General features: G+C 37.6%; 1 protein-coding gene across 1 annotated transcript in view; it reads left to right on the top strand.

The window, feature by feature from the left end:
• SLC9A8 (solute carrier family 9, subfamily A (NHE8, cation proton antiporter 8), member 8) overlaps window positions 1-22,872 on the top strand; it is a gene marked incomplete at its 5' end in the record, with an annotated part of 28,213 nt that extends 5,341 nt beyond the window's left edge. The window contains 13 exons of the mRNA XM_010294269.1: window positions 4,419-4,477; window positions 7,939-8,022; window positions 8,968-9,069; window positions 9,771-9,805; window positions 10,526-10,669; window positions 12,017-12,155; window positions 14,005-14,110; window positions 15,453-15,569; window positions 17,120-17,202; window positions 18,927-19,038; window positions 19,478-19,698; window positions 20,797-20,943; window positions 22,240-22,872. Of these exons, the coding sequence (XP_010292571.1) occupies window positions 4,419-4,477; window positions 7,939-8,022; window positions 8,968-9,069; window positions 9,771-9,805; window positions 10,526-10,669; window positions 12,017-12,155; window positions 14,005-14,110; window positions 15,453-15,569; window positions 17,120-17,202; window positions 18,927-19,038; window positions 19,478-19,698; window positions 20,797-20,943; window positions 22,240-22,347 (1,457 nt within the window). The remainder of the gene's footprint in view (window positions 1-4,418; window positions 4,478-7,938; window positions 8,023-8,967; window positions 9,070-9,770; window positions 9,806-10,525; window positions 10,670-12,016; window positions 12,156-14,004; window positions 14,111-15,452; window positions 15,570-17,119; window positions 17,203-18,926; window positions 19,039-19,477; window positions 19,699-20,796; window positions 20,944-22,239) is intronic.
• Between the last annotated feature and the right edge of the window lie 1,574 nt (window positions 22,873-24,446).

The following is a 24,446-nucleotide window of genomic DNA, read 5'->3' as shown; positions in this document are numbered from 1 at the left end:
GGAATGCCACTCTTAATGAAGATCAAGTACCTACTTAATTTGAATTAAATTTGGAGTATTCCTAAGCCTGTAGTTTTATGTTAGGATAATTTCATTTATTTGTGTGCCGTTGCTCCTGACTTCCAAATGTGTAAATGAGGAGGAAATCAGGCCAAATACATTTATTATTTTCTCTACGTATCGTCTAGTATAATGTTTAAAGAGCCTGGTCTAACTAATACTAGCAACAGTTTTTCAGCTGTCTCTGTAACTTGTTTACAAGAATATGTGGTATTTTTGCTTCTATTATGGGTGACACTTTCACTGACAGGCATTCTAAAAATACAACAAAAAGACAAAGGTGCTTGGTTGTAATTCTAAGGTAGCATGGAGGAGTGTAATACTTGTTGAGCAGGTAGATTTTTGTCTTTGTCTTGGGCTTTTCCTGCTTGTACTCTCTGGTACCTTCTCTCGTATTTCTTTACTGCATTTTCACACAGTTTCTCAATGGGAGGAAATAAGCTTTCTGGTGCTTGTCAGTACCTTATGCTTTCTGGAAAACAGGAATCTTCTTGCATCTTGGGTGCTAGACTGAGAATATTTTAGAGCTGTTACTTAACAGAAAGAAAAACATATTTTCCTGCAGGCGTGACACCCTGAATTTTTAGATAACTGTATTTGATGCAGACCACATCACATTGCTAGCACAGTAGAAAGTGTTGAAGCTTGAAGAGACATTCACTTTCAAGGCCCTATTTGAGTGTTGATATTTCTGTGCAGCTGAAACGCAAATAGACCTGTAAAAATCTGTCATAGTGCTGGCATGGATTTCCTGGGCATTGCACGCACACCTCATCTTTATAGGAGCAGCATCCATCAGACTTTTGTGCGTTTATGTGACATGGAAAGATGAGAGCTGCTGCAGATCATCCTGACTTACTTTGTCATCCCCATAGAAACGATGCAGTGTTTGATTCACTATTGACACATTTCTCTTTCCTTCCCTTCTTACATGGCGGCCGTGGACAGTTGTCTTGTGTGGTATGTCTTCCAGTGTCTTGAAAGGTTCCAAAAGGACTTTATTATCCCTTCAGTATCCTTCCTCTTTGTACACAAAAATCCAGGTGAAAGGTGTTAATTTGGCTTCTAATCAGGTTAGTTACTATTGTTATTAAATAGCTAGACTAAATCTAAGCATAATTTCCAATTTAAAATGCAGCAGTATATTGGCTCTTGCTTGCCTAGTTTTGGATTGTCTTTACTATCATTCCTTATGTTCTGCCCTAAGGCGACTACTGGGCAGTGCTGAGCTGAGGTGTTAGGCAAACTTGCGTCGTTGCTCCTGCTGAGCTTTGCAGAGAGCAGCAGAGGCACAGACGTTCCGCTCTTTCTGTTTCTTTTCTTGGCATCTCAGCCACAGGACAAGGATTTTAGCTGCGCTGGTATGTTCTGTGCTCCTGTCAGTCCCAACAAAAGCTTGTTCATGAAACTGGTAAGTTTTCTTGCTGGGGCTGTCACTGCTATTCAAGATGGGTAAGAAAGAGCAGTAGTGCATCTTTTGTATTTCCAGATAGGAAACGTGCACAGCTCGGTTTCAGGTGTGAACCACAGCATTGCTGTAGTCTATCTTCCAAACCAGATGAGATGATACCAGCAAATGCAATTCCACTAAGTCAAAAGCGTGTTATACACAGTAGCAGATGTCCTGTGTCACTTAAGCCTTATTTATTTAGTTTGACTCCATCATATTTAAACTACTGTCAGCTCTGTTGACAGGACGTGGCATCTGTATAATCAGTGGAATTGCCAGCTAATGGCCAGTCAGTGAACCTCTGTTACTGGTAATGATCTACACAGCTGCAAGAGTACAGCTTGAGTTTCAAGTATCCAGTTTTGCTAGCAGTGCCAGAAGTGAGGTGTGTCCTATTTTGACTTGTAAATTAAGCAAATGTTCTCAGGCAGTTATTGAAGGGTAATAAAAATGGCAGCAGAGAAGTTAAGTATGATTTTCACAACTGTTTTTGCTCCCATTGTCAAAGCTGCTCAGAAGCTTCTGTTCTACAATTTCTAGGGCATGTTACTCCCCTGGTGGACAGGGCAGGAGTGCATTCTCTAAGGCTGGATTTTGATATTCATCCTTAAAAGTTGCTGGAATTTTGTTGGTAAAAATAGTTACCAGAAAAGTTTTTCTTTTTGATTTGTTACTGAGTTTTAACATGTTTTCAGGAAAAATAACGGTTGGTTGTAATAAGAGAATTCCTGTAACATTTTCAAAAGAATGAGGCTTAGATTAACTCTTACAGACTTACCTTTCCAATTATCCCATTGACAAAACTGATCTGCCTGATTTAATAGATGGAACCAGCTGAACAAAAACTGCTTTCATTAATCTAGTAATAAAAGAAGAGTAATTTGTAAAGATGTGTGGGACAGGTTTTAAAAAACAGCATCAAAGTTTGATTCTGCTGCTGTTAAACCCTCTTGGTAATGCATTATTTTGTGCAGCTCTCTTTCATGAGTTTGCCTAGCATAATCTTAGTTTAGTAGTACTGTTGTGTGTAATATGCAGCTAGAAGTAACTTTTATTATAAAAAGGTGTAAGTTGTATGATTCAGGCTCATCCTTTTCCCTTAACGTCTGGTGTTGCCTTACATTTATATTGTTGTTCATTTAACTTTTGATATCATGAAAGGACCTTGTCTGTCCGTGACACTGTTGTTAGGGTCAGTTTGTGATTAGCTCTTCCTCTAAAAAAGAGATTGAGACTGGCCTTTTACTTAAGCCTCTTGAGCTCATAGGATAGGGATCCCCAGCTTGTAGCCCACAGGCCATGGTTGGCCTACTCACAGGGGTCCAATTTCACAGTTGTGCTGGAGCCCTTCCACTTCAGCAGAATTGAGTTAAGGGATTCTCTTTTCTTTTAAATCTCCTCTAAACATAGTTTTACGTGAGAGCTCTCAGTACTAATTCATAAAATACTGAAAGTTTGTTCAGGAAGTGCACTTCCTGAAAACTGTGCCTGCAGATGTATAGGCTCTGGTTGTTGTGGTTTGTTTTTTTCCCCACATAAACTTCTTGTTAAGTGATACAAGTACTGCCTGTACCAGTAGAAGACAATGTTGCTGCTCTGCAAAAATAAGAAATGTTCTAGTCCTTGGCTTCTGAACACAGCTTCCATTCCAGAATTGAAAGCCTGACTTGGTACCAAGACCTGTATTTATATGGCATGGGAGTAGCTGTATCTGCATTCTGTCCTCCTTCAAAGGATAGCAGACCTTTGATGTTCCTTCATTAATGTTTTGCTCTTCCTTTCCATATAAACCATTTCATGGAACAATTATTTCTGTCCTCTGGGACCAATGCTTTCACATATTTTTGTATAAAAGAAGGCTTAAGCCTCATGGCTTTGTGTGTATGACACATCCATCAGGAGTAATCCATGTGATGCTATTTGTAAGACTCTTTTGATAGCTACATCATGAGAGATTAAAAACACATGAGTTACAAAAAAGCATACTTTAAGCTTCTCAGCCACTTTTTACCTTTCATTCAGTGTATATCACTTCTACATCCCAGTGTTTGACTATGAAGTCTCCATTCTGTAAATAAAACATTCCAATCTGGAATCAGACTAACGACAAATTCTTCATAACTCCTTGAAAGCAATTAATGACAGTTCATGAATTACCTTCATGACTTCCAGAAGAAATCTTGTTAGATTGGAGTTTTCTGTATTACCTGTTTGAAGATCTATAGGAGGAAGGAGCACAATAACCTTTAACCATTGAGTTTGCAGCACCCTTGATAAAATTCTTTTATACTCAAATCAGTATTTCTACATTACTTAAAAGATGTGTAATTCATTTGGGAATTAGTTCTGACAGTGTCTCCACCCTGATCAGAACTTGCTGCCTACTTCATTGCCAGTTAAGTGCTATGATTTCATTGAGACAAAATTCACTTCTGTGGAGAAGGCTGGTTTCGGTTAAGCTGTGTTAACACTGCAAGTAGCATTGAAGTGACATGAAAATTTTGTGCTATCACCCAGATATCTAACTCATAACTTCCTGATTCTTTAGCAAGAAAGGCATAATTTTATTTGAATGCAGCTTAGATGAGAAGCATTTTTGAGTAGTTAAACCTGTTACGTTTATGAACCAATGAACACAGCACTCTCAAGATGCGTGTTCAGTATTTAGGTATCCCAAGTGACAATCTTTTGTGTGGGGAAGCTATGTAGTTATGTAACATTTTGGAAAGTGTCATATATCAGACCCAAAACCACTTTGCGTTTTTGTGATTTAGGAATGAGAGACTTGCTGTTTATGTTTTGCCTTGTTTTCACTTGTAAAACTTTGTTGTCTGAGAGTCGGTAACGGTTAATGGAAACAATGATGTGTTTTGTGAAAATTTCAGAATGTTATCTCATTCTCTCCTAGGTATCCTTATGGGAGCTTTTATAAAAATCATAGAAGCTCAAAAGCTGGCCAACTGGAAGGTATATTTGCAGAAATTTGTTTTTAATTCTAGAACATTCCTTAAATGTTTCAAATAAGTCTGTTTGTAATATTAGTTTCTTTAGATGTCATTTCCAAAACTTATGTACATTATACTTGATGCCAAAGTTTGGCGTTTTTAAATAATAATACAACCAGTGCTGAACATTTTCTACACACTATTTTTTTCCCTGAGTAATCCTTTTTATGGTACCAAATCTGTTCCTATTAGATATATGGTAGAAGAAGGTACTGGGCATCTTTGGCATCAGTTAACAGTTAAAAATATAGTTATTCAGTTATTTGTCTTGTATACTTTTTGACTGTATTTAGTCCTCTTCCTCCTTTTGGAGTTTGTTTTGTAGGTGTTTTCATAGAAAAAAATGTGTTTTGATAGGTTGTAAAGTCACATGTTTTACCTGAAGATGTTAACATAGATTTCACAGAGGTAAAAAGGAGCACTTCTTCAGAATAGCTGGGCTAAAAGTCATGTTATTTACTTGTACTTAAAACTGCAACAAATTGCGGTGCTAAGAACAGACAGTTCACAAAGCAATCCATTCAGCATGGCATGTTTCTTGGGTACTCCATTGCTTCTTGTGGAAAGACTGCCGAAACCAGTGTGCTTGAAGCAGCAGCATTTTTCGTGCTGGCTGAGACAATGGGAAGGTGATTTGAGCTTTATTTCCAGAAGAAAATACAGGCAAAGCTGCTGTGCAGAAGGTTGACCTTGTCCTGGTGTCCTGTGCTTTACAGACTTAGATATTAGGAAGAAAACATTAACAGTGATGGTAACCAAACATAGGAACATGTGACCAGAGAGATTGTAGGAATCTCCATCCACAAAGATATTAAAAACTTGGCTGGGTTAAGCCTTGAGCAGCTGAAGTTGCTCTCAGTTGGCCCTGCTTTAAGCAGGGGCTTGGATCAGACACCTCCAGAGGTTCTCTCCAACCTGAATTAGCGTGTGATACTGTGAGGTCTTACCTGTGCATGTGTGGAATTACAGAGGCTTCCGTCGTGAGGGGGAATCCTGGCAGAAAAGTCTCCAAGAGGTGAAGTCTACTTTGCCTTCTACGGTTTATCCACATGAAAGCAATGAAGTCTTCACTATTCCTGCTTTAATTTAAAATCGCGTGGTATTTGCATTGTTATTTTGGTTCATAGGATCAACCAGTTTATTAGGTTTAGATCAATGAAGTGATTGAAGTCACAGGCATTTGGATTTCCAGTTTTAAACAGGATTTATATTAGGAGGGTGAAAATCTTGGTCTGAGTAGGGAATTTTAGTCCTAGCTAGCAGCTTAATATTTTTTGTCAGTTATTTCCTTAAAGGAAGAATTTTTTTCTCCTTAGTTGACATACATAAAAATGCATAGATTTTTCAATCAGATGTAGCTTTTTAACTAAATATTATACTTCTTTTTTTATCAACTAACTATACTAATTCTGTGTACGTTCATTTAAGCAATTACGTAGTTCAAGAGTCGTGTGATCTTTCATTCTTACATATGTACTTACTAGAAACGGTGGGTGGTGCACTAGTTAGTGGGTTTTTGTATTCCTGTTTTGTGTCAGCTGGATTTGACTTAAAATTGAAAGTCAGTTAAACACCCACAAAATCAGCATTTTAAAATAGCTACTTATCTGTTAAATAGAATAATCTGAAGAGGACCATGTATGTAAGAAATAAAAACAAAGCTTAAAATGTGCTCTGATTTGAGCACTGATTCTATAAGCACAAGAAATATTGATCATAGCTAGTGAATTACATAGTTATTTCTGGTGAGCATTTGTCACATTTGGGAGACACTGGGGATGCCGCATCCAGTTGCTGACATTATCAGCAAAGGTAAAGAGTCACAGATATCACATTATTATTTGCTTATTTAATTTACTTTCACTGTATTAAAGCTTAGGTTTTAACATAGGCCATCATAACTTCAGATTTGTAATGTTCTAATCAATAGTTATTATGTACTTTATAAAATGTTTTTAGATGTTTTTAAATTTACTGAAAGATTTCTGTTTAATATGGAAAAAATAGCCTATTTAACTGCAGGCTATATCCATGTACAAAGAAAATCTTGGATCATATCCCTGCCCTAAGAACTTTATAATGTAATTTCTTGCAATTATGCCTTACTAAGTCTTCAGTGGACCTTGTACTTACTGGTGATTCTTGCTGGCTAGCATGGCTGATAATTACAGTCCTCATATTTTACTTTCCTGGTCTCTGCTTCAGTGCAGCACACATGCAGTCCTTCCTTTTCATTATTTCTTGCCTCCTTGTCCAGCTCTGCTTTCATAGGCTTTTAAACAGTGTAATTAGTCAGGTGTGTGGGTTTTTTGTTCTAGCACAGTTACTGTATTGACAGAAACTAGGTGGTGTTAGGCATCGACACGCGGAATTGTGCATACAGGATAATGGACTAGAGCATTTCAGTATAAAGGATGAGTTTTATTTTCTAAGTCCCCCAAATCCTTTAAGATGATTATCACTGGTACAGACAGGAATGAGACTTTAAAGAGATGAGTACTACTTTTTTGAAAGCTGGTATTTTAACAGAACAGTCAATCAGCTGTTTAACCTGGATTTAAACAAATTAATTGTTGCTTACAAAGGTGACAAGTTTTGCTGTATTCAGAACTGTGGGGACCAGGAGGGAGCCTAGAGGCTAAAGAGGGAGAGGCACATTCAGCCATGATTAATTTGCCTTCTCTGCATAGTCTTCCAGCAGAAAAAAACAGGGTGCCAGTTTGCGAGTACAACTCAATAAAGCAGTTTTAGCCAAGTGATGAGATAGGTGAAGGTGACAGAGAGTAAGGTCACCAAAAAAAGAACATCTTATTTCATGGTAGGTTTCATGTATATCATTCTGATGGTAAAAGAAACCATCAGTATAGTACCGTTACATTACAGGCATGAATTACACTTGCCAAGAAGAATCAAGCCTCAGACTCTTAACAGTGGTATATATCTTGAGCCTGTTCACTTAGTATACTAAGATGATGATCTGATTTCTTCTTGTCAAGTGACGCGTTTTCTATGAAACTGTATTTGGTCACAGTTAACGTAGATTACATTCAAACCAGTAGCCAAGTCACCGTTCCTTGACAGCCCTTGCAGATTTTGAGACTGTGACATAAAATGGGAATACTTCTTTTTGTGGAAACAGAAAGACTTCCCTTTGCCATAAATAACCTGTTTTCTGTGCAGCTTATTTGGAGACAGTAATTTAACATAAGTAACACCTAGATTTCTATCACTGGATAAAAAAACCCTGGCGTAGTTTACTATTCTTCAGTCTTTTATTTTGTGATAAGAAGGGAGAAGGATTAATGCCATTTTCATTTTCCAATGTTTTTGTATTTTTTCTCAATAAATTCCCTTTTGGAAGATTTGATGTTATTTCAATAATTATTATATTATATTATATTATACTTCATTTTTGTTTTGCAGGAAGAAGAAATGTTTCGTCCAAATATGTTTTTTCTGCTTTTGCTTCCACCTATTATATTTGAATCTGGATATTCATTGCACAAGGTGAGTCCCTGCCAGACACTCGTTTTACATGTTGAGGTCTTGTGTGGAGCACATGCTGCTTTTAGTTATCTTCATGAAGTTTAGAATAATTGCATTAAATTCCATCATATTAATCATCAGGGAATTGAGAATGCAAAATTTAAGTCTCTTCAACCCGGAATGCAGGGAATGTAGCTTGTTACTGTCAACTGAATGTTGGCAAGGTGTTAGGTACTGCGCAGAGGTTGTTTTCCTTGGTTAGAGAGGTTTCTTACCTCATCGGAGCTGTACAAGGCTGATGTGAAGGAAGCAAAATGGGAAGAAGTAGAATGAGAAGTGAGAATGGTGGAGTCACTTCATAGCTAAAGAGGAGGAAAATGTTTACAAGGGTTTTCATCCTTTTCTTGGGAGTCTGTTTCCATGCACGTTTCTCACAGCGCTAGTCATGGCTGAAGTGTTTCTGGTCTTCCATGTGTGCTGCCTTTCTACTTGAGCAGGAGAGGGAGGGAGCAGTACGCGATAGTATTATTATGAATTGCTATCAACACTGAAGATTTTTTCATACAAAATCACAACCTAAGAAATGGACTAGCAACTGGGATGCTTGCAAGCCTTTTTCACATGCCCTGTGTACAACAGATAGATTAATTTACAGTTCTTTCAGGTGGGGAATGTGCCAAAGTACAGGTGAATATCCAGCTGTTCGCCTGAGGATTGGTTTGTTGTTAGGGTACCAGACTGACATCCTGTCCGGGGTATCGGAGGGATTTGCTGTTGTCCTCAAGAGAGCAGGCTCTTTAGGCAGATGGTGGGGATATATGTCCTGGGGTACCTGAAAGCAAGCTAATGAAGCTTTATTATTGGAAACCCAGTTGTGAATCAGAATCTAATTTAGGTGCAAATCCAAACATGAGTTTTCCCTCAGATCATTTTCACTAATTTACTTACTTTATTATTGTGTTCCAGGGTAATTTTTTTCAGAACATCGGTTCCATCACTCTCTTTTCTGTATTTGGCACTGCAATATCAGCTTTCATTGTAGGTGGAGGAATTTATTTCCTGGGCCAGGTAAGAATAACTGCTTTGAAGCACTTAAGTTTATCCAGCTTGCTCTTTGAAAGTCCATTTTTCAAGAGCAGACAAACACAGTGAAAGTGAATTCCTGGGTCACAAAGTCCAGTTCTCTGCTAGCACAGAGGCAATGTTATATAACTGCTCCCATAGATATAGCATGCTCCATGTTAAAAGCAATTAAGACTTAAGTTGAGGTTTACTTTTTTTACTTGCTCAATCTTCCTATTGGAAGGCTGTTACAAAACCTATATTCTCTAGAGTTGTCTTCTAATTTCCAGTATTAAACTTATTTGTTGTTCTGTCAATATTTTTTTTTCACTTCTCTGCTTTGATGTTTCCCCGTTGATTAGATATAGATAATTATTTTTTTCTTTCAGGCTTCATTCTGATATGCCAAACAATCCCTACTTTCCTCTTTGGCTGTCAGATTTCCATTCCTTTGAATGTTTTAGTTACTCTACTCACCTGTATCTGTTCCAGTTTCATCTGATCTTCCCTGATTTTGGGTGATCAGAATTGTAGCAGTAGATCACTGTTGGAGGGCAATGTTAGACTGGGTGACATCACTACTGGGATTTTTTTCATGATAATGAACTTAGGATTTGATTAATAGTTTCATTTTTAAAACCAGCAGAAAAACACAGTTGATTGTGATTTTTTTTTTTTTTTTTTTTATGTTTTACCTATTTTTTCAGGCTGATGTAATTTATAAACTCAACATGACAGACAGGTAAGCTCTTGGGGAAATGGAGCAGTATATGAAATGAAGTATTCTTCAAGATAACTGTACATGGGAAATGCACTGTAGCTGGACAGCTCTTCTGGTTATTGTTTAGATTGCTAAGATTCAACATGATGTATGAAACTAATAAATAGATCAAATACTTCTAAACCCTATTTATTACACCCTTATTTCCAAACAGTATTCTGTGCTCAGTGATTTTTCTAGACAGGGAAGATACTCTGTATTTTAACCAATGTTGAAAGTTAAAATATGTAGACTTTGATTAGTTGGTATTATTAATATATATGATAAGGGCATAACTTCCTTGTCCAAATCTCTTAAAAGACAAAATGATGTCTCTTAAAAGACAGCATGTATGGTACATGGTTTGGGCTGTGTCTGTAAAGTTGTTTGGTTTCCCATTCCTTTGATTTTTTCTTACTTAGTGGGAGTAAGACATTGATACTGTTGTTGTTAGCTGGGAGATAGGTATTTCTCGAACATCTCTTCCAGCTGGACAACTTTCCTCTTTGGTATATCAGTGAATGAAAAACAAAACCTTCCCTTTTTTCACTTCAAGTTCTTATGAATGGGAAGAGAGCATAACTTTTCACTGTGTACAAATTATAACACATAACAGCTCTGTTACTAGTTATTCATGTAAGTTTACTAGGTACATATTTTTCTTTCATGTAGTTTTCTTTTTTATGTTTTGTGTTCTCCCAGTTTTGCCTTCGGCTCTTTAATATCTGCAGTTGACCCTGTGGCTACTATTGCCATTTTCAATGCCCTCAATGTGGATCCTGTACTTAACATGTTGGTTTTTGGAGAAAGCATTCTCAATGATGCAGTCTCTATTGTCTTGACCAAGTAAGTGCATTTGAACTACACGTCTTTTTGGAAACAGCAACCACATTATTTTCTGTTAATTAGTTATTCAGATATACAGTAATTCTTCCATGTCCATTTGGAACAAATCACGTATTTCTGGTGTAAAGCTGAATTTTGTATGATCTTTCTCTGTTAAAAGCAATCCATAACATAAACTGCATAGGCAAAAGCCAGTAAATGGATGTCTTATTACCACTACCTCAGTGCCTTATCTCATTGACCCCAGATAATCGATTGCTTTCTAAATCCATATGTTTACCAGCTGTCTTTCCATCTGAGCGTCCTGACAACAGAAAACCAACATGTGTTCTTTCAGGCTTGCACGAAAATATTTACCTTGCCAAATATGCAGCTGCGTCTCCTGTATTATATTCTGTATACTATACAGAATACATATACTATAGATTCTGTATACTGTATGCTATATTCTGGCTTATACCCAGAGTCAGACTTCAGTTGCGAGGGGGATGCATCAATATCCATGCAATAGTTATATTTATGTTGGGGCTATCACAGGAAAGAAGAATGTCCAATATCCTTATCCTTTACCCATGATAATTCTTTGGGGCTAAAAAAAATAGAGATATATTTTCATGTTATTGCTGAAGTCAGTTAGATGTGACTATGAATGTATAGGAGTAGATGTACTAAGGTGGTAGTGAAGTTGAAGTCATTTTTCAATGAACTAATTGCTTTTAATACAGTCATGGTTCTTTTACGGAAGATCATGAAGGCTAACAACATTCAAAAGGAACACTAGTTACAATCCATGTCTTCTTTGCATGGAATTCTGTGAAGTACGTTCCTGAAATTCAAAGACATTTCTCCCCTTTCCTCCTAAGAGCTTCTTTGCTCTTCTTCAGTGACCTTCTTGTCTCTCATCCACACCTAAATATTTGATGAGAAGTCTTCCTGTTCATTTGTTCTTCTCTGAGGATCACATGATCCATCTCTTTTTCATGCCCTGAGTTTTTACCACTGCAAAATGTGTTTCCTTTTCCTTTTCAAAGTTTGAAATTTGTTTTGTAATACTGGGTGTTGTCATAGCCTATTTACGCCATTCTCGGGATTCTTCACAAGAGCAATGCTGGATTTCCAGATTTTTTAGCAGAATTGGGTTTCCCTTTGGGGATTACACTAAAACTTGATTTAACATCTTTTGACATTCCTCCTGTTGTATATATCATAGTAAAAGCCTTTTAAGAGTGGTAGCAACAAAGAAATGGAAGTCTTTTTTGTTGTTTTCTCAAAAGACGTTTGGTATTTTTGGATCCAGGCTTAAAATGTATAACTGTTTCTTTTTATCTATTTTTTTATTATATCTAGCACAGCAGAAGGTTTGACAAGAGAAAATATGTCAGATGTAAGTGGATGGCAAACCTTTCTACAGGCGTTGGGATACTTTCTTAAGATGTTCTTTGGCTCTGCAGCACTTGGCACACTTACTGGTCTTATTTCTGCATTAATATCCTTTTTTAATTTTGGTGATACACATGTATAAATAGGTGAACTTCAACATTCTAACATTATTTTTATTTCCCGTCTTCTCCAGCGTTTCTTAGGGGATATTTCTTATTAGACATTATTTTGCTGGCTGAGGATTTTCTCATGCTCATTTGGTTTTTATGTTAGTGTGCATGGGTGTGTATTAGAAAGTTGCATCAAATTTTTATGAACATAATTAAGGTCTGAAATGCTGTATAGTACCTTATATTACGTGCATTGGAGTGTTATAAAATATGGTAATTGTTTTGTAAATTCAAAATATATTAATTACATTTCAGTACTGATCCACTGAGCCAAGCATATGGCTCCTTTTTCACATACATAAAACAGTTAATTAAAAAGAAAAAAAAAAAGCTGCTTTTCCCGAGGGCTTTTCAGTCAGACCAGCTCATTTGTCCCTATGTATCATATTCAGGCAGCTGAATTCAGATACTGTTCTATTTGGATTTATGTTGAGTTCTATTTTGCCTCTTCCACTTCCGTGAATTGGTTGCTAAATAACCCAGAAGCTTCTCTGCTAAGATAAGGAAGGATGTTTGTTGTAACCCAGACACCTACCTTAATTTTCAGAGCTTGTTTAATGCTAACACTGACTTCACTGTAGGTAAACTTTTTGCTAGACTTGTACACCAGTTATTCATGTCATCTGGGACATACTGTTAAGCGCTTGTTTGTAAATAACAAGAACAGAATGTTTGATTAAATATAGACATATTTCCTCTCTTGGTTCATTAGCCTGATTCCACAAACTTTTAAATTATTCCATACATCACAATAAAAGAGGGAGACGGATGTTCAACACTTCTTTCACTGATATCTAAATGATACTAAGAGAAAGAGAAGAGCGGCCTATTTGCCCTATTGCAGTTATTTGTGCCTCAAAACATTAAATTTACCCTAAGCATGCGAAATTTCAATGCAGCAAAGGACATCTCTTACTAGTTGCCAGCAGATAAATATAGTTGAAGGTTGTTGCTGGTTCATGACCCAAGAGGAATGTGAACTTCCATGTCACAAGCATCTAATCCTCTGAATTTTAACATAGGTGGTAGGTGGAGCATTTTAAGTGTTAAGGCAAGGATGTGATTGTAGGTATGTTCCTCACTGTTAATATTACTGCAAATCTGTCATACCATTTGAGAGTAACTAGAAGTATAGTGACTGAACAGAGAAGATTGCTTGCATGTTTAGTGTGGCAAATAATGATGTCTGAGGCAAAATCTACTTGTACTTGGCAGCTGTCCTGCAGAACTGTGCATGAGATTCAAAGCAGAACTTGTGGCCCTTGACAAATGTCCACGTTTATGACTACAAATGTGAAGTTTTAAATATCTTGAATATCAAAAGGACATTATTTTTGTTAAAACATAAATGAGAGCTATTTTACTTTTAATTTGCTGTTTCATAGCACTCCACTATTTTTAGAAAAGCCTTTACTATTTAATGATTCTCTGTGGTTCTGCAGTAGTTTTGGAACAGAGATTAAACTGGACCTTCTAGAACCAAACAAACCATTTGGCATGTTGTTATCAGTATTGTATAGGTACATCAGTAGCAGATCTTTTCTGTCTCTAGGTCTGTCCATTCTGATAGACTTCTACCAGCAGTAGCTTCTATAAGAAACACTCCTTATAAGAAATGATTAATCTTTCCATACTTGAGTCAAAGGCCAATGTGTAGAATTTATTAGCTATTCAGTAGATAAATACATTAAGCATAATTACTGTTTTGTAATGGAACGACACAGATTTAATTTTTTCTTAGAATTGTTTTTTTACTTACTTTTTCCATAACATTTTCATGTGTACATGCTAAAGCACATTGATTTAAGGAAGACACCCTCCCTAGAGTTTGGGATGATGATTATCTTTGCTTACCTTCCTTACGGACTTGCAGAAGGTATCTCACTCTCAGGTGAGTAGCAAAATGAGTATGTTCAAGTTTCTTTGATAAATTTAGGGAGTAGATATTATTTGTGTCTAAGACGGGCTCTGGTTTTTTATGTGTTTTCTCATTTAAACTGTGCTCTTACTTCTAACTTGGACTTACTTTAAAGAAACACTTACTTTCTACTTCATGTTATAAAAGTATAGAAAAGATAATTGCAGTTTTCATAAGCATTAATTATCCAACGTAAATGCTAGTATTCTCCCTGGTTACCTCTGCCTAACGCAGAGTTAAAATTTCAGCTGCATGCTGTAGATCTCAGCCCCATCAGCTAATTTAGATAATGTCCAGCCTACTACCCTGTAGCCGTTTTTCTACCTGTCCTTCAGTGCCATTGGGGATATCAGCTGAGACCACTGAGTGTTGTGTATGTCTCTGAATACTTGGTAAAAGTTTTGCTGAAGGCCACAAGAAGAGGCTACAGGTGAACTTCCATCATTCTGTAGAATCAGGTACAAAGACAGAGTCCAGTTCTGCTGAATGCCCAATGTCTCTGACTTTTGATGATTTAAGTGGGTTTTTTAAGTCAATCAGGTTCCTGTCTCATTTCTCAAAGGAAAGTGGGAAGGGATGCAACAGTTAGTATAATTCAAATAGCTAGGAAATCTACTTGGTTCTTTTTTTTTAATTTTTTCTTGGGTTGTTTTTTAAGTTTTAAGTTCATTAAAAGACATATTTGCTCTACAACTTGGGCTATATAAGAATGTTACAAGTTTATGAGGAGTAGTAGCAGGACTAGATTTCTTGTAAATGAACTGCAGGTATGAAATCAGACTTTCTGAAAATGGACATGTGAGCTAATGTGAATATTTTGGAGTGGATCTGTAGCCATGTATATCAGCATACCTTCACTGATGTCAGTGGAGTTGTATTTTTTATACGTATGAAGATGTGGCCTATAATCATGGTAGTGACACAATCAAAATGTATAATCCTAACGCAAACATTCCATTCTGCCCACTTGCATCCAGAACTACTCTGTACGTGCGTATAGGCCAACACAGATGTATGAGAATGAAATTAGAAAGCTGAGCAAGCAGTCTGATATGCTAAAATATTTGTATTGCTGTAAAAGCAAGTTTTGCCTTGTGAGAAGATTATTCTGGAGGGTCTCAGCACATGGCCTATTTCTAATTTTTATTGCTTATTAATATAAAATTATAATAAAATATTACAGAATTACAGTGCCATTGCATTAGATAACCAACATTGGCTGTTTCATAAGCTTTTGCATTAGTAAGGGCTATCAACACAAATATTTGCAGAGTGCAAGATACTCTTCTGTTGACTGCCACGTTTTTATCTACAGGTATCATGGCAATCCTCTTCTCTGGCATCGTGATGTCTCACTATACACACCATAACTTGTCTCCAGTTACACAGATTTTAATGCAGCAGACACTGAGAACTGTTGCTTTCATGTGTGGTAGGTGCTACTTACTATTAATATCTAATATTAATATTTTAAAATTTTATTTGCCTGAAATGGTGATTCTGATGGCAACAGCAGAGGTGCAAATTTTCTTCTAGCCATTTGTGTGTCAGTGGTACGTGTCTTTAAGAGAAGAATTCCTAACAGTGGAGGCTGGAAGGCAGTCAAAAGTCACCTTTCCTGCCATACTGGATAAAACATATAGTAAGTCTCTCTCCCCCATCCTGCAGGCTCCTTCTAAGGTTTGCCACAAGACTGATAACTGAATAGAGATCTCTGACTCCTACATTCCTCTGGTCTATTTTTAGTTTTAGGAGATGGATTTTTAGCAGTATTTTTTAAAATGGTTTTGGGTATAAAAAGCTAGTGCTAGCAAAAACAATAGCTTCACAAATTGAGAAGTTTTTGGAATTAGTGGTGCAAGCAGCTCAGTGTCCCATAGCCTTTCCATTTCCTTTACAACCCAAACTTTTGAAGAAATTACATGCTTCTGTATTATAACTACATCCCTGGTTTTTAGCGGATGGCATGAATGTGTTCCGTATTTTTTGCAGGAAGATGCATTTGGAGCATGGTCAGGGCGTGGCCTTGCTGCAAACTAAACTTAACCACTCACTACCTGAGCACCAGTAGCTCATCAGGGTTTGGTCTTAACCTATTACAAATGCTGAAAAAGCACACATTCATTCAAGTCACTGTAAAGGAGTTATTGAAGATATTGTGCAATTTTGTACACGTTTGCAGCAGGTTTTGAACATGCAAATGTAAGTAGCTAGTACCCAAAGTATGACCAAACAGTGTCTTATGCTGCAGTAACTCATGTATTGCTACTGTCTGTCCAAAACCATCCTGTTTTTAACTACCTTAATGATAAGGAACCTACCTTGCTAGGACAGCAATGAACTGACGAAACATCTTGACTCTGCAGTTCTCTGATGGTAATGGGTTGGTGCTGTGGAAATAAAATATTTGCATTACTGTAGTCATTGTGCAGTGGTGGTACTATTTCAGATTTGCAAACATCACTGCTAGAGGTTATTAGCATATACAAGGTTGTTAGATCATACAGTACAGTATTTTATTACAAAGAAAGTCATGAGCTGCTGCCATGTATAAGAATTTAATGAATACTTTGTAATAGTGTTCAACTTGCCATATAGAGATTGTGTCTTACATTTCAGTTTTATATAGAATGATTCAAAGCTACAGAAGTCATTAGTAGTTGCTCCTGTAGCTTGTGTTCTGCAGCTTGTCCTATATTCTTCAAGTAAAAAATTCCTCAGTCTTTAGAACAAGGTTTTGCTAGCTTTGTTCATACCACTTAGAAATTTACAGCTGACAAAAGCCTACATACACAGACCAAGGTGCTGTCCACTGACAGCAAGAGTGGAAGAATCTGGGCTTCTACATAATGGCATTTGTGCCTATTTTGTGCATTCAAAAGTCAGGAAATATTGTTTTATGTACTGCATGTAGTAACTTATAATAGGAGGAGAAAAAAATTTATAGAATTGTTTATTTAAGATGCGATTTCTCTTTTTCAGAAACCTGTGTTTTTGCATTTCTTGGCCTGTCAATTTTTAGTTTTCCTCACAAGTTTGAAATGTCCTTTGTCATCTGGTGCATAGTAGGTATTTACTTTCTTCCATACTTGTTTAGATGCATTTTTGGTATTGGGGAGGGGGGAAACACCTACGGTTAAAATATTTTAGAATACTTGTTTTATGGTTTTTTTAATGAAAATAGTTTTATATTTTTATATATTGCACAAAGTTAACTCTCACTAATAGCATGAAATTATTCTTCTTGTTCTCAGCACTTCGGTGTGCAAATACATCAGTCTTCTTTAAGGAATTCCAGTTTGCTGTTATTTTGAAGCCCTTCTGTATAAGATTATTAAAAACAAGGAAGAGAACCTTGCTTGTTTTGACTCTATTAGATTTATTAAAATAAATGTTGAGATTTTTATACATGCCACTTTATTCCAGAAGTTATTTTACCAGAAAATAATGCTGAGCTTTTACATATCTTTAGCTCCATATGAACAATTTGTGAATGGCAGTTTGTAGAAACTACAGTGCAAACTAGTATCGACCTCTGCTCCATTTCATCTCTCCAGGACTACAGCTTTTCAGTCTTTCTCTCTCATATATCATTGCAGTTTGTTTACATAAAGCAACTTAGTCCATACATCACATCTACACTCTGAGCTCACCTTCTTCGGAAGAAGAAGTTACTCAAACCATCTCCAATGTATATTAATTCTTTGACTCCATTCTTAGTTATTTTTCTTTTATTCTGTATTTCAGCGTAGCTTTATGTAGTGCACTTTGAATTATGTTTCACATGGGAGTTACCTACATCTGTTGCTATTTTAGTTGTTTAATATAGACATGAAAAGTATGTTCTTTTGTAGAGTCAAAAGAGAGAAATGTGAATCCATTCCCAGTCGCATACTAGCACATTTTAGTCCATGGTTCAAGGGAAGAATTGTTACCTACAATTTACACATAGTGATATCAGCATGGGGAACTGCTCTCACTGCATTACACCCCACTTCCTTATCTAATGTATATCTAAGATGTGACACTTTCTTCTATGTAGCATTTCTCTCACGGGTGTAATGAAATTGCGTAATTTTGGGGTGATTCATAAAGGAAAACAGTACAGCCCTTCAACGACCCTGCTGACTAATCCTAGGATATTTACCTTATCAAGGTCTGTTTGTGGTGGAGCCTAAAAGCAATGTCATTGTGAAAAACATTTCTTTTCTGAGTTAAAGTTTTCACTGCATTTATAATTGTGTGCCATTAAATTAATAGTACTTTTTTTTTCTCTCTCAAAATGTTGCTTCAGTGTGTTGTACATTTTATAACCATACCCAGGGAAGTTTTGAGGAACCAGATTACACGCTATTTGTTTGGCTTCTGGCCTCTTTCTCTGAGGAACTGGTCCATGGGGAGACAATAGAAATATCTTATTGCCTCTTAGCTGCTGCACCAAGGGAATGATTAAAGGAGCTGAACTGAAGAGAACTTTTACCCAAAGTAATTCTTGGTCTCCCTGGAACGCCTCTTGGGTTTCATTTATTTATTATAAGTAAAGTAGTGTCTGGTCTCTCTCAGTGACAAGTCTGGTTTAGTTTCAGTTAAGCTGACAAAATGTTTACAAAGTTGAATTCCACATTGACCTATGCAGAGAAATTTCTTTGTTAGTTTAGTAGCCCACCTAACTTGCAAGACTTGAGAGTGAAAGAGCATATTCACCTTACCCTGTACAAACCAGATGCAGCTGGGGCCGGCGTGAATGTAACACATCAAATGGTCTTTTGCTTTTATTTCTGTTTTTCAGGTACTTGTTCTGTTCGGTAGAGCAGTGAATATTTTCCCACTTTCCTACCTACTCAACTTTTTCCGTGATCATAAAATCACCCCCAAAATGATGTTTATCATGTGGTTTAGTGGTAAGTTAAAGCTCAAAGTACAGAGAACTGGAAAAAATGTTTTATCTTTTTCATTGTGTGGGCCACTCTGAGAAGAACTGGTTTCCCATCTGTGGAGCAAAACTCAACTGAACATTTGCACTGTTCTCAAACCCAAGTACAATAGATATGCTCTCTTTCCCCTTCGTGCTAGAGGACTATGCAGTAATGAGCCTCACAAAAGCTTTTCTGCAAAGAGTCTACTTTTCTTTCTAGGTCTAGCAACTTTGCAGTTTGAACAACAGTATCTGAAGAGCCTCCGAGTCATTTTAGGATGGTAACCAAATGATAGATAAATGGACATGGTATAGGGTTGTAGAAATCTTTAAAGATGGAGAAATCCTGTTGAGTTATTGGGGTACTGAAGACCAAATGTAGCTATTGATTCACTCTTCATTGATTTACTGTTCTCTCTGCTAAGGTTTACGTGGTGCAATCCCCTATGCCCTCAGCCTCCATTTGGGCTTGGAACCAATAGAGAAGCGGCAGCTCATTGGGACGACAACAATTATCATAGTACTGTTCACAATTTTGCTGCTGGGAGGAGGAACCATGCCCCTCATCAGACTGATTGACATTGAGGACTCCAAAGCACGCAAGAGGAATAAGAAGGACATTAATCTTAGCAAGACAGAGAAGATGGTTTGTTGAGGTTTTCTATTCAGAGGATCACTGATTTTTTTAATTTTTTTTTAAATTTTTACATTTTTCAAGACTAGTACATTATTTTTTACTAAGAAGTAAAATGAAAGCAATGAAAAAAGCCAAGGTGGTAGGAAAAAGCCAAGCGATATAATTTTTAAATATCCCAAAGACAGAGCTTGGTTAGTGTTTACACAAAATAACTGTTTGGATAAAAGGGAGGAGAAATGGTCTCTTAACTCAATCTAATTATACATTGATCCATACAAATTAAAGTAACCCCTGCAAAAGCATAAAGCAGATGATACAGGATTGAGTCATATGCAGAGGGAAAGTAGCTAGTACAGTGTGAGTCATGAATTAATCATAAAAGGCAGATGGGAATTACTTTGAAAAAGTCAAAGCAAAGGCCATGAGAAGGTGGTAACAACAGCACCTCTCTGACTGGGTTTTATTTTAAAGCAATTTCTGGCTAAGCAAGAGTACTGAATAAAACTAAGAGCCAGTCTGAAGCCTCATGTGCAAAAGGCTGGAGTACATAAAGTATCCCAGAGCATTTGCCTGTTTTTCTCCAAACCATCAAACAATACATGCAGGGTGTTGTTCTGTAGGATCTGAAAAACAGCTCCTCTTGGCGTGAGGTTTCAAAAACCTTGCAGTCTCCAGATTTATCTTACTCTGTCCACACAGGGAGGTGTGTATAGGAAGAGCACAGGGATAGGGTGTGTACTGATACAGGGCTTGTTTTTAGTGAGACAATGACATTAGTGTTGCTTGCTGGATAAAATCATTGTCCAGCTCACAAGAGAAAACATGCACATTAGCTACCTGTTCTCAGCAATACTAACAATACAAAATATGGAACATTTGAAGCCTTTTACATTTCAGCATGAAAAGGGAAGCTAAGTGGCTCTGGGAATCAACAACTGGACAGATTCATACAGCCATAAGCCATGGTAGGCTGGGGTGATACTTTCCATTTTGTTCCAGCACGGGAATTGGTAGTGAGAAAGGAGAGCATAGAGCAGGGGGCTGAAGCAAGCTGGAGGGATGGCTGCCATATTTTTCAAGTTATTCCAATATTTGTGATCTTTCTAGGGAAATACCATAGAATCTGAACATTTATCAGAACTCACCGAGGAGGAATATGAAGCCCAGTACATAAAACGCCAGGACCTCAAAGGGTTTATGTGGTTTGATGCCAGGTATTTGAATCCTTTCTTCACCAGAAGACTGACACAAGAAGTAAGTCTTTCTTGTTTTCCTGAAGAAAAGAAACTGTGGTAGAGTTGGTTGTCATTTCAACTGTGTACCTTTCAAGGCTCATAGCATAGCCATGCAGCTTTTACATTAGATGGCTCGCTGTTCCTGATATATTAGTTGTGCATATGTAGAGCAGCTGTAATGAAAAGCTGCATTGTAAAATTGCAGGTTGGATTAAATGAGCATCTCTCAGGGCTACCACAATTAAACTTTAAAAGGTGTATAGATTTATTGAACTCGCCTTTAATCTTGTAGAGTATCATGAAGAGTATCAGGAGTTACTAGTTACTACTGTTGCTAGAAGAAGCTGGTGCCACTTATGCAGTTTTTAAAGTGCTATCACACAAAGTTACTGCCTTTTACTGTACATGCACCTGTGAATTCTGGAGCTGTGATTTTTCTGCAGATGGCAGTTTATCTTGGAAATCTGCACCAGAATTGCAACCTTCACTTTTAAGACTTCTTCACCGAGAGGCCAAAACTTTGAAGCTGTAAATGCAAAATGACACCTGACTGAACATGTAACTTAACACTGAATGGCTGAGAGAGGTGTAAATACTATGCCATTTTCACTCCACGCCTCAGAAACCTGAGGCTCTTTGGCTGTATAATTCACTGTTTTTCCAATTTGCCATAGAATTAAGCATTTTTGCTGTAGAGTTGACCATCTTGTGTAAAGTATGCACATTCCATCTTCCTAGCCTGCACAAACATACTATTTTTCCTCTTGTTTTGTACCTTTCTTTTCAAAAGAATGCTTTCAGCACTTTCCCACAAAAGCTAAAGGCATTTTTTGCAAAACCAAAAAGGAATCAAGAAACCAGAGTTAAGCATCTGATTCGTAGTTGGTAGCCAAAAGCACAGGCTGCCATCCAGATTGCAACCAAAGGCTAGAAAAATAAGTATGTGAATCACCAAAGCAGGCCACAAGCTTCCTGCTGTCCCTGGGAACACGTGAAGAGGAGTGAGGTTCCAAGCCAGGCCATCCAGACAGCATTAGGACTGTTGAAACCCACAGAGTAGGACTGTCTAGCAAACACAGGTAAAAATACCTGTCATCAAAAATATCGTCCGTGGAAATAATTACTGATTGAACACTCGATAAATATTTTCTGGTAGGAAACAGAATTGCTTTGCATGCTTAGGGACCAGGAGTGGATTATTTCCTAAGGAATATGTCTTATCTGTCTCCGAAGGAACTAGTCTTCCTCTTTTGCTCTAACCCACAAGTAATGTTGTAGCTAAGCAGCAAACTGTTCTGGTTTGCTTTTGCCCTAGGACTTGCATCATGGGCGCATACAGATGAAAACCCTCACAAACAAATGGTATGAAGAGGTACGGCAAGGACCCTCAGGATCTGAAGACGATGAGCAAGAGCTGCTGTAGCAGATGGGGGCAGGAGTGCAATGAGTTTATCTTTAGAGCATTAGAAAGAGGATTTAAGTATCAAGAGTGTGACTGCACAAAAGCTGGAAAGCTCAGAATGAACTTTCTAATTTCGGGCATGTCTTGTGCTACATGTTTCGGTATAAAATTGCAGATCTACTATGCTTGATATTAATAGTCAGTGATGGAGACCAGTAAGTGTCAGACACTGGGCTGAATGAAGAACCTTTCATTCAGATTTTACAGCATAGCAAATCTCATGCAGCCTATTGTAAAGCAGAGACATCTGCCATGAAATGATGACATTGATTAATAGGGGTTGTGGGGGTCTTCTTCCTATTACAAAATCTGCTGTAAACATATGCTGAAGTACAGAGCCATTGTATGACTCTGCAAAACAGAATGAATTGCACTTTATATATATATATTTTCATTCATTCACAGCATGGAGAGTCTTGACAGTTTATACTGTGAATTTTTTTCAGCACTAGTAAGTGAATCTGACTGGAATAAATCTATAATTTATGGGATTTGCACATTATAAATCTGGAGAAGAGGCATACATTGACAAAAAGCCGATGTTGCACATACGAGGAAGCACCTCTGAAAACTGGTGGTTTTGTCATTTAAGAAATTCTTGATTCCTATTTTATGGGGTTGGGGGGGGTGGTTAATTTTTTTTTTTTAATGAGGTATCTAATCCACAGTACCCATTATAGCAGGGTTTGGGGGAGTGAGGGATTGTATGACACAGTACAGAACTGCATTTGAAATTCTAGTTTTAATGTGTTTTTTTCCTTGGCTAAACCCAGTTGCAGTTGGGTTTCTGTAATTGGCAGTTGCTCCTTGCTGGCACTTTGGCTTCAAATCTTAGAAAACAGCAGCTTTTGTTTTGCCTAACTCATGAAGTGTCCCTAACACTCCAGAATTCACTAGTGGAATTTTTAAGTTCTAGTGGAAGCAAAAGCAGCATTTTCCATATCATTCGCTTGCTGAACTAGATGTGTACATGAGGAAGAAGTGTCTACAAAATCAAATCCAGGTACAGAAAGGTTAATATTGCACATTGCTGAAGCAGCCTCATTTGGGAAGTGCCAAACAGCTTTCATTAAGCTGTCCGTTAGTATGATTTTGTCTTCTTACACTGTTTCAAAATCAGCAGCATCATCTCACTTTTTCTACATGCCCTAGTCCTTTTGCTCAAAATAGCTTGCACCTAAACAGACGCGCAGTGTTTGCTGCACACTTGCCCTGGTTACACATGCAGGAGTTCCTTCACTGCCAACCCAAACTCCTCATTAGTCACTTGCGTATTCACTGTTGAAATGCGAATCGTAGTTCTGCATGTAGGTCTGACGTGCAAGTGCACGTGTTTGTTTCCGAGAGACTTGCATTTTTGGTCTGGTTTTGCTACTAAGGTTTTTAATCGACTGCTTACCTGCTGCGAGGAATAAAAGTTCAAGAACATATTTAGAATCCTAAACCTGTGTTGTCTGAGTAGTTTTTCCAAAATAACACATCCTGTTACAGGACTCCCTTCTCCCTTTCCCCCCCCCATCCCCTCCCCGTTAGTTCAAAGAGCTGCTCTCTGCTACTTCCAGAGCAGAAACATGCACCAATGGGAGTCTGAATGGAGCATCAACTCAGCTTCTGGTAATGACCAGAAAGCAATCAGTGCTTGCTTTATCCTTAGGAGAGGATCCATGTTAAAAAAAAATCAGACTTTTTCTCCACCCTTCTAGACAACAGTAGACTACATTTTAGTTACCCATCTGCCTTACTCGGTTTCTCAACTTGAACATTTTAAGCCCAGGAGCTGGCTAGGAGGTCTCTGGGAGCTTCTCTTGCCACTGGAAGCTGTACGTTGATCGAGATGCTGTTACACTGGTCTTAGTGTAATGCCACAGTCATACTGAAATATAAAATAGCCTCTAATTTCTATTGTTTACGCCGGTGAAATAGGTCACCTGTGAAATTAGAGGTCTGTACCAACAGATCAGCCCTTGGTAGCGTCCATCAAGGCAAATTGATCGTTCCCTGCCCTCTGCTGGCAATCGGCGATAGCGCTCCGGCATCTGACGAGGGCCGTTTCCTGGGAA

This window comes from Phaethon lepturus, unplaced genomic scaffold (genome assembly GCF_000687285.1).
Source record: "Phaethon lepturus isolate BGI_N335 unplaced genomic scaffold, ASM68728v1 scaffold57849, whole genome shotgun sequence".
Classification (NCBI taxonomy): Eukaryota; Metazoa; Chordata; class Aves; order Phaethontiformes; family Phaethontidae; genus Phaethon; species Phaethon lepturus.
This window is presented reverse-complemented; position numbering and strand designations above follow the sequence as displayed.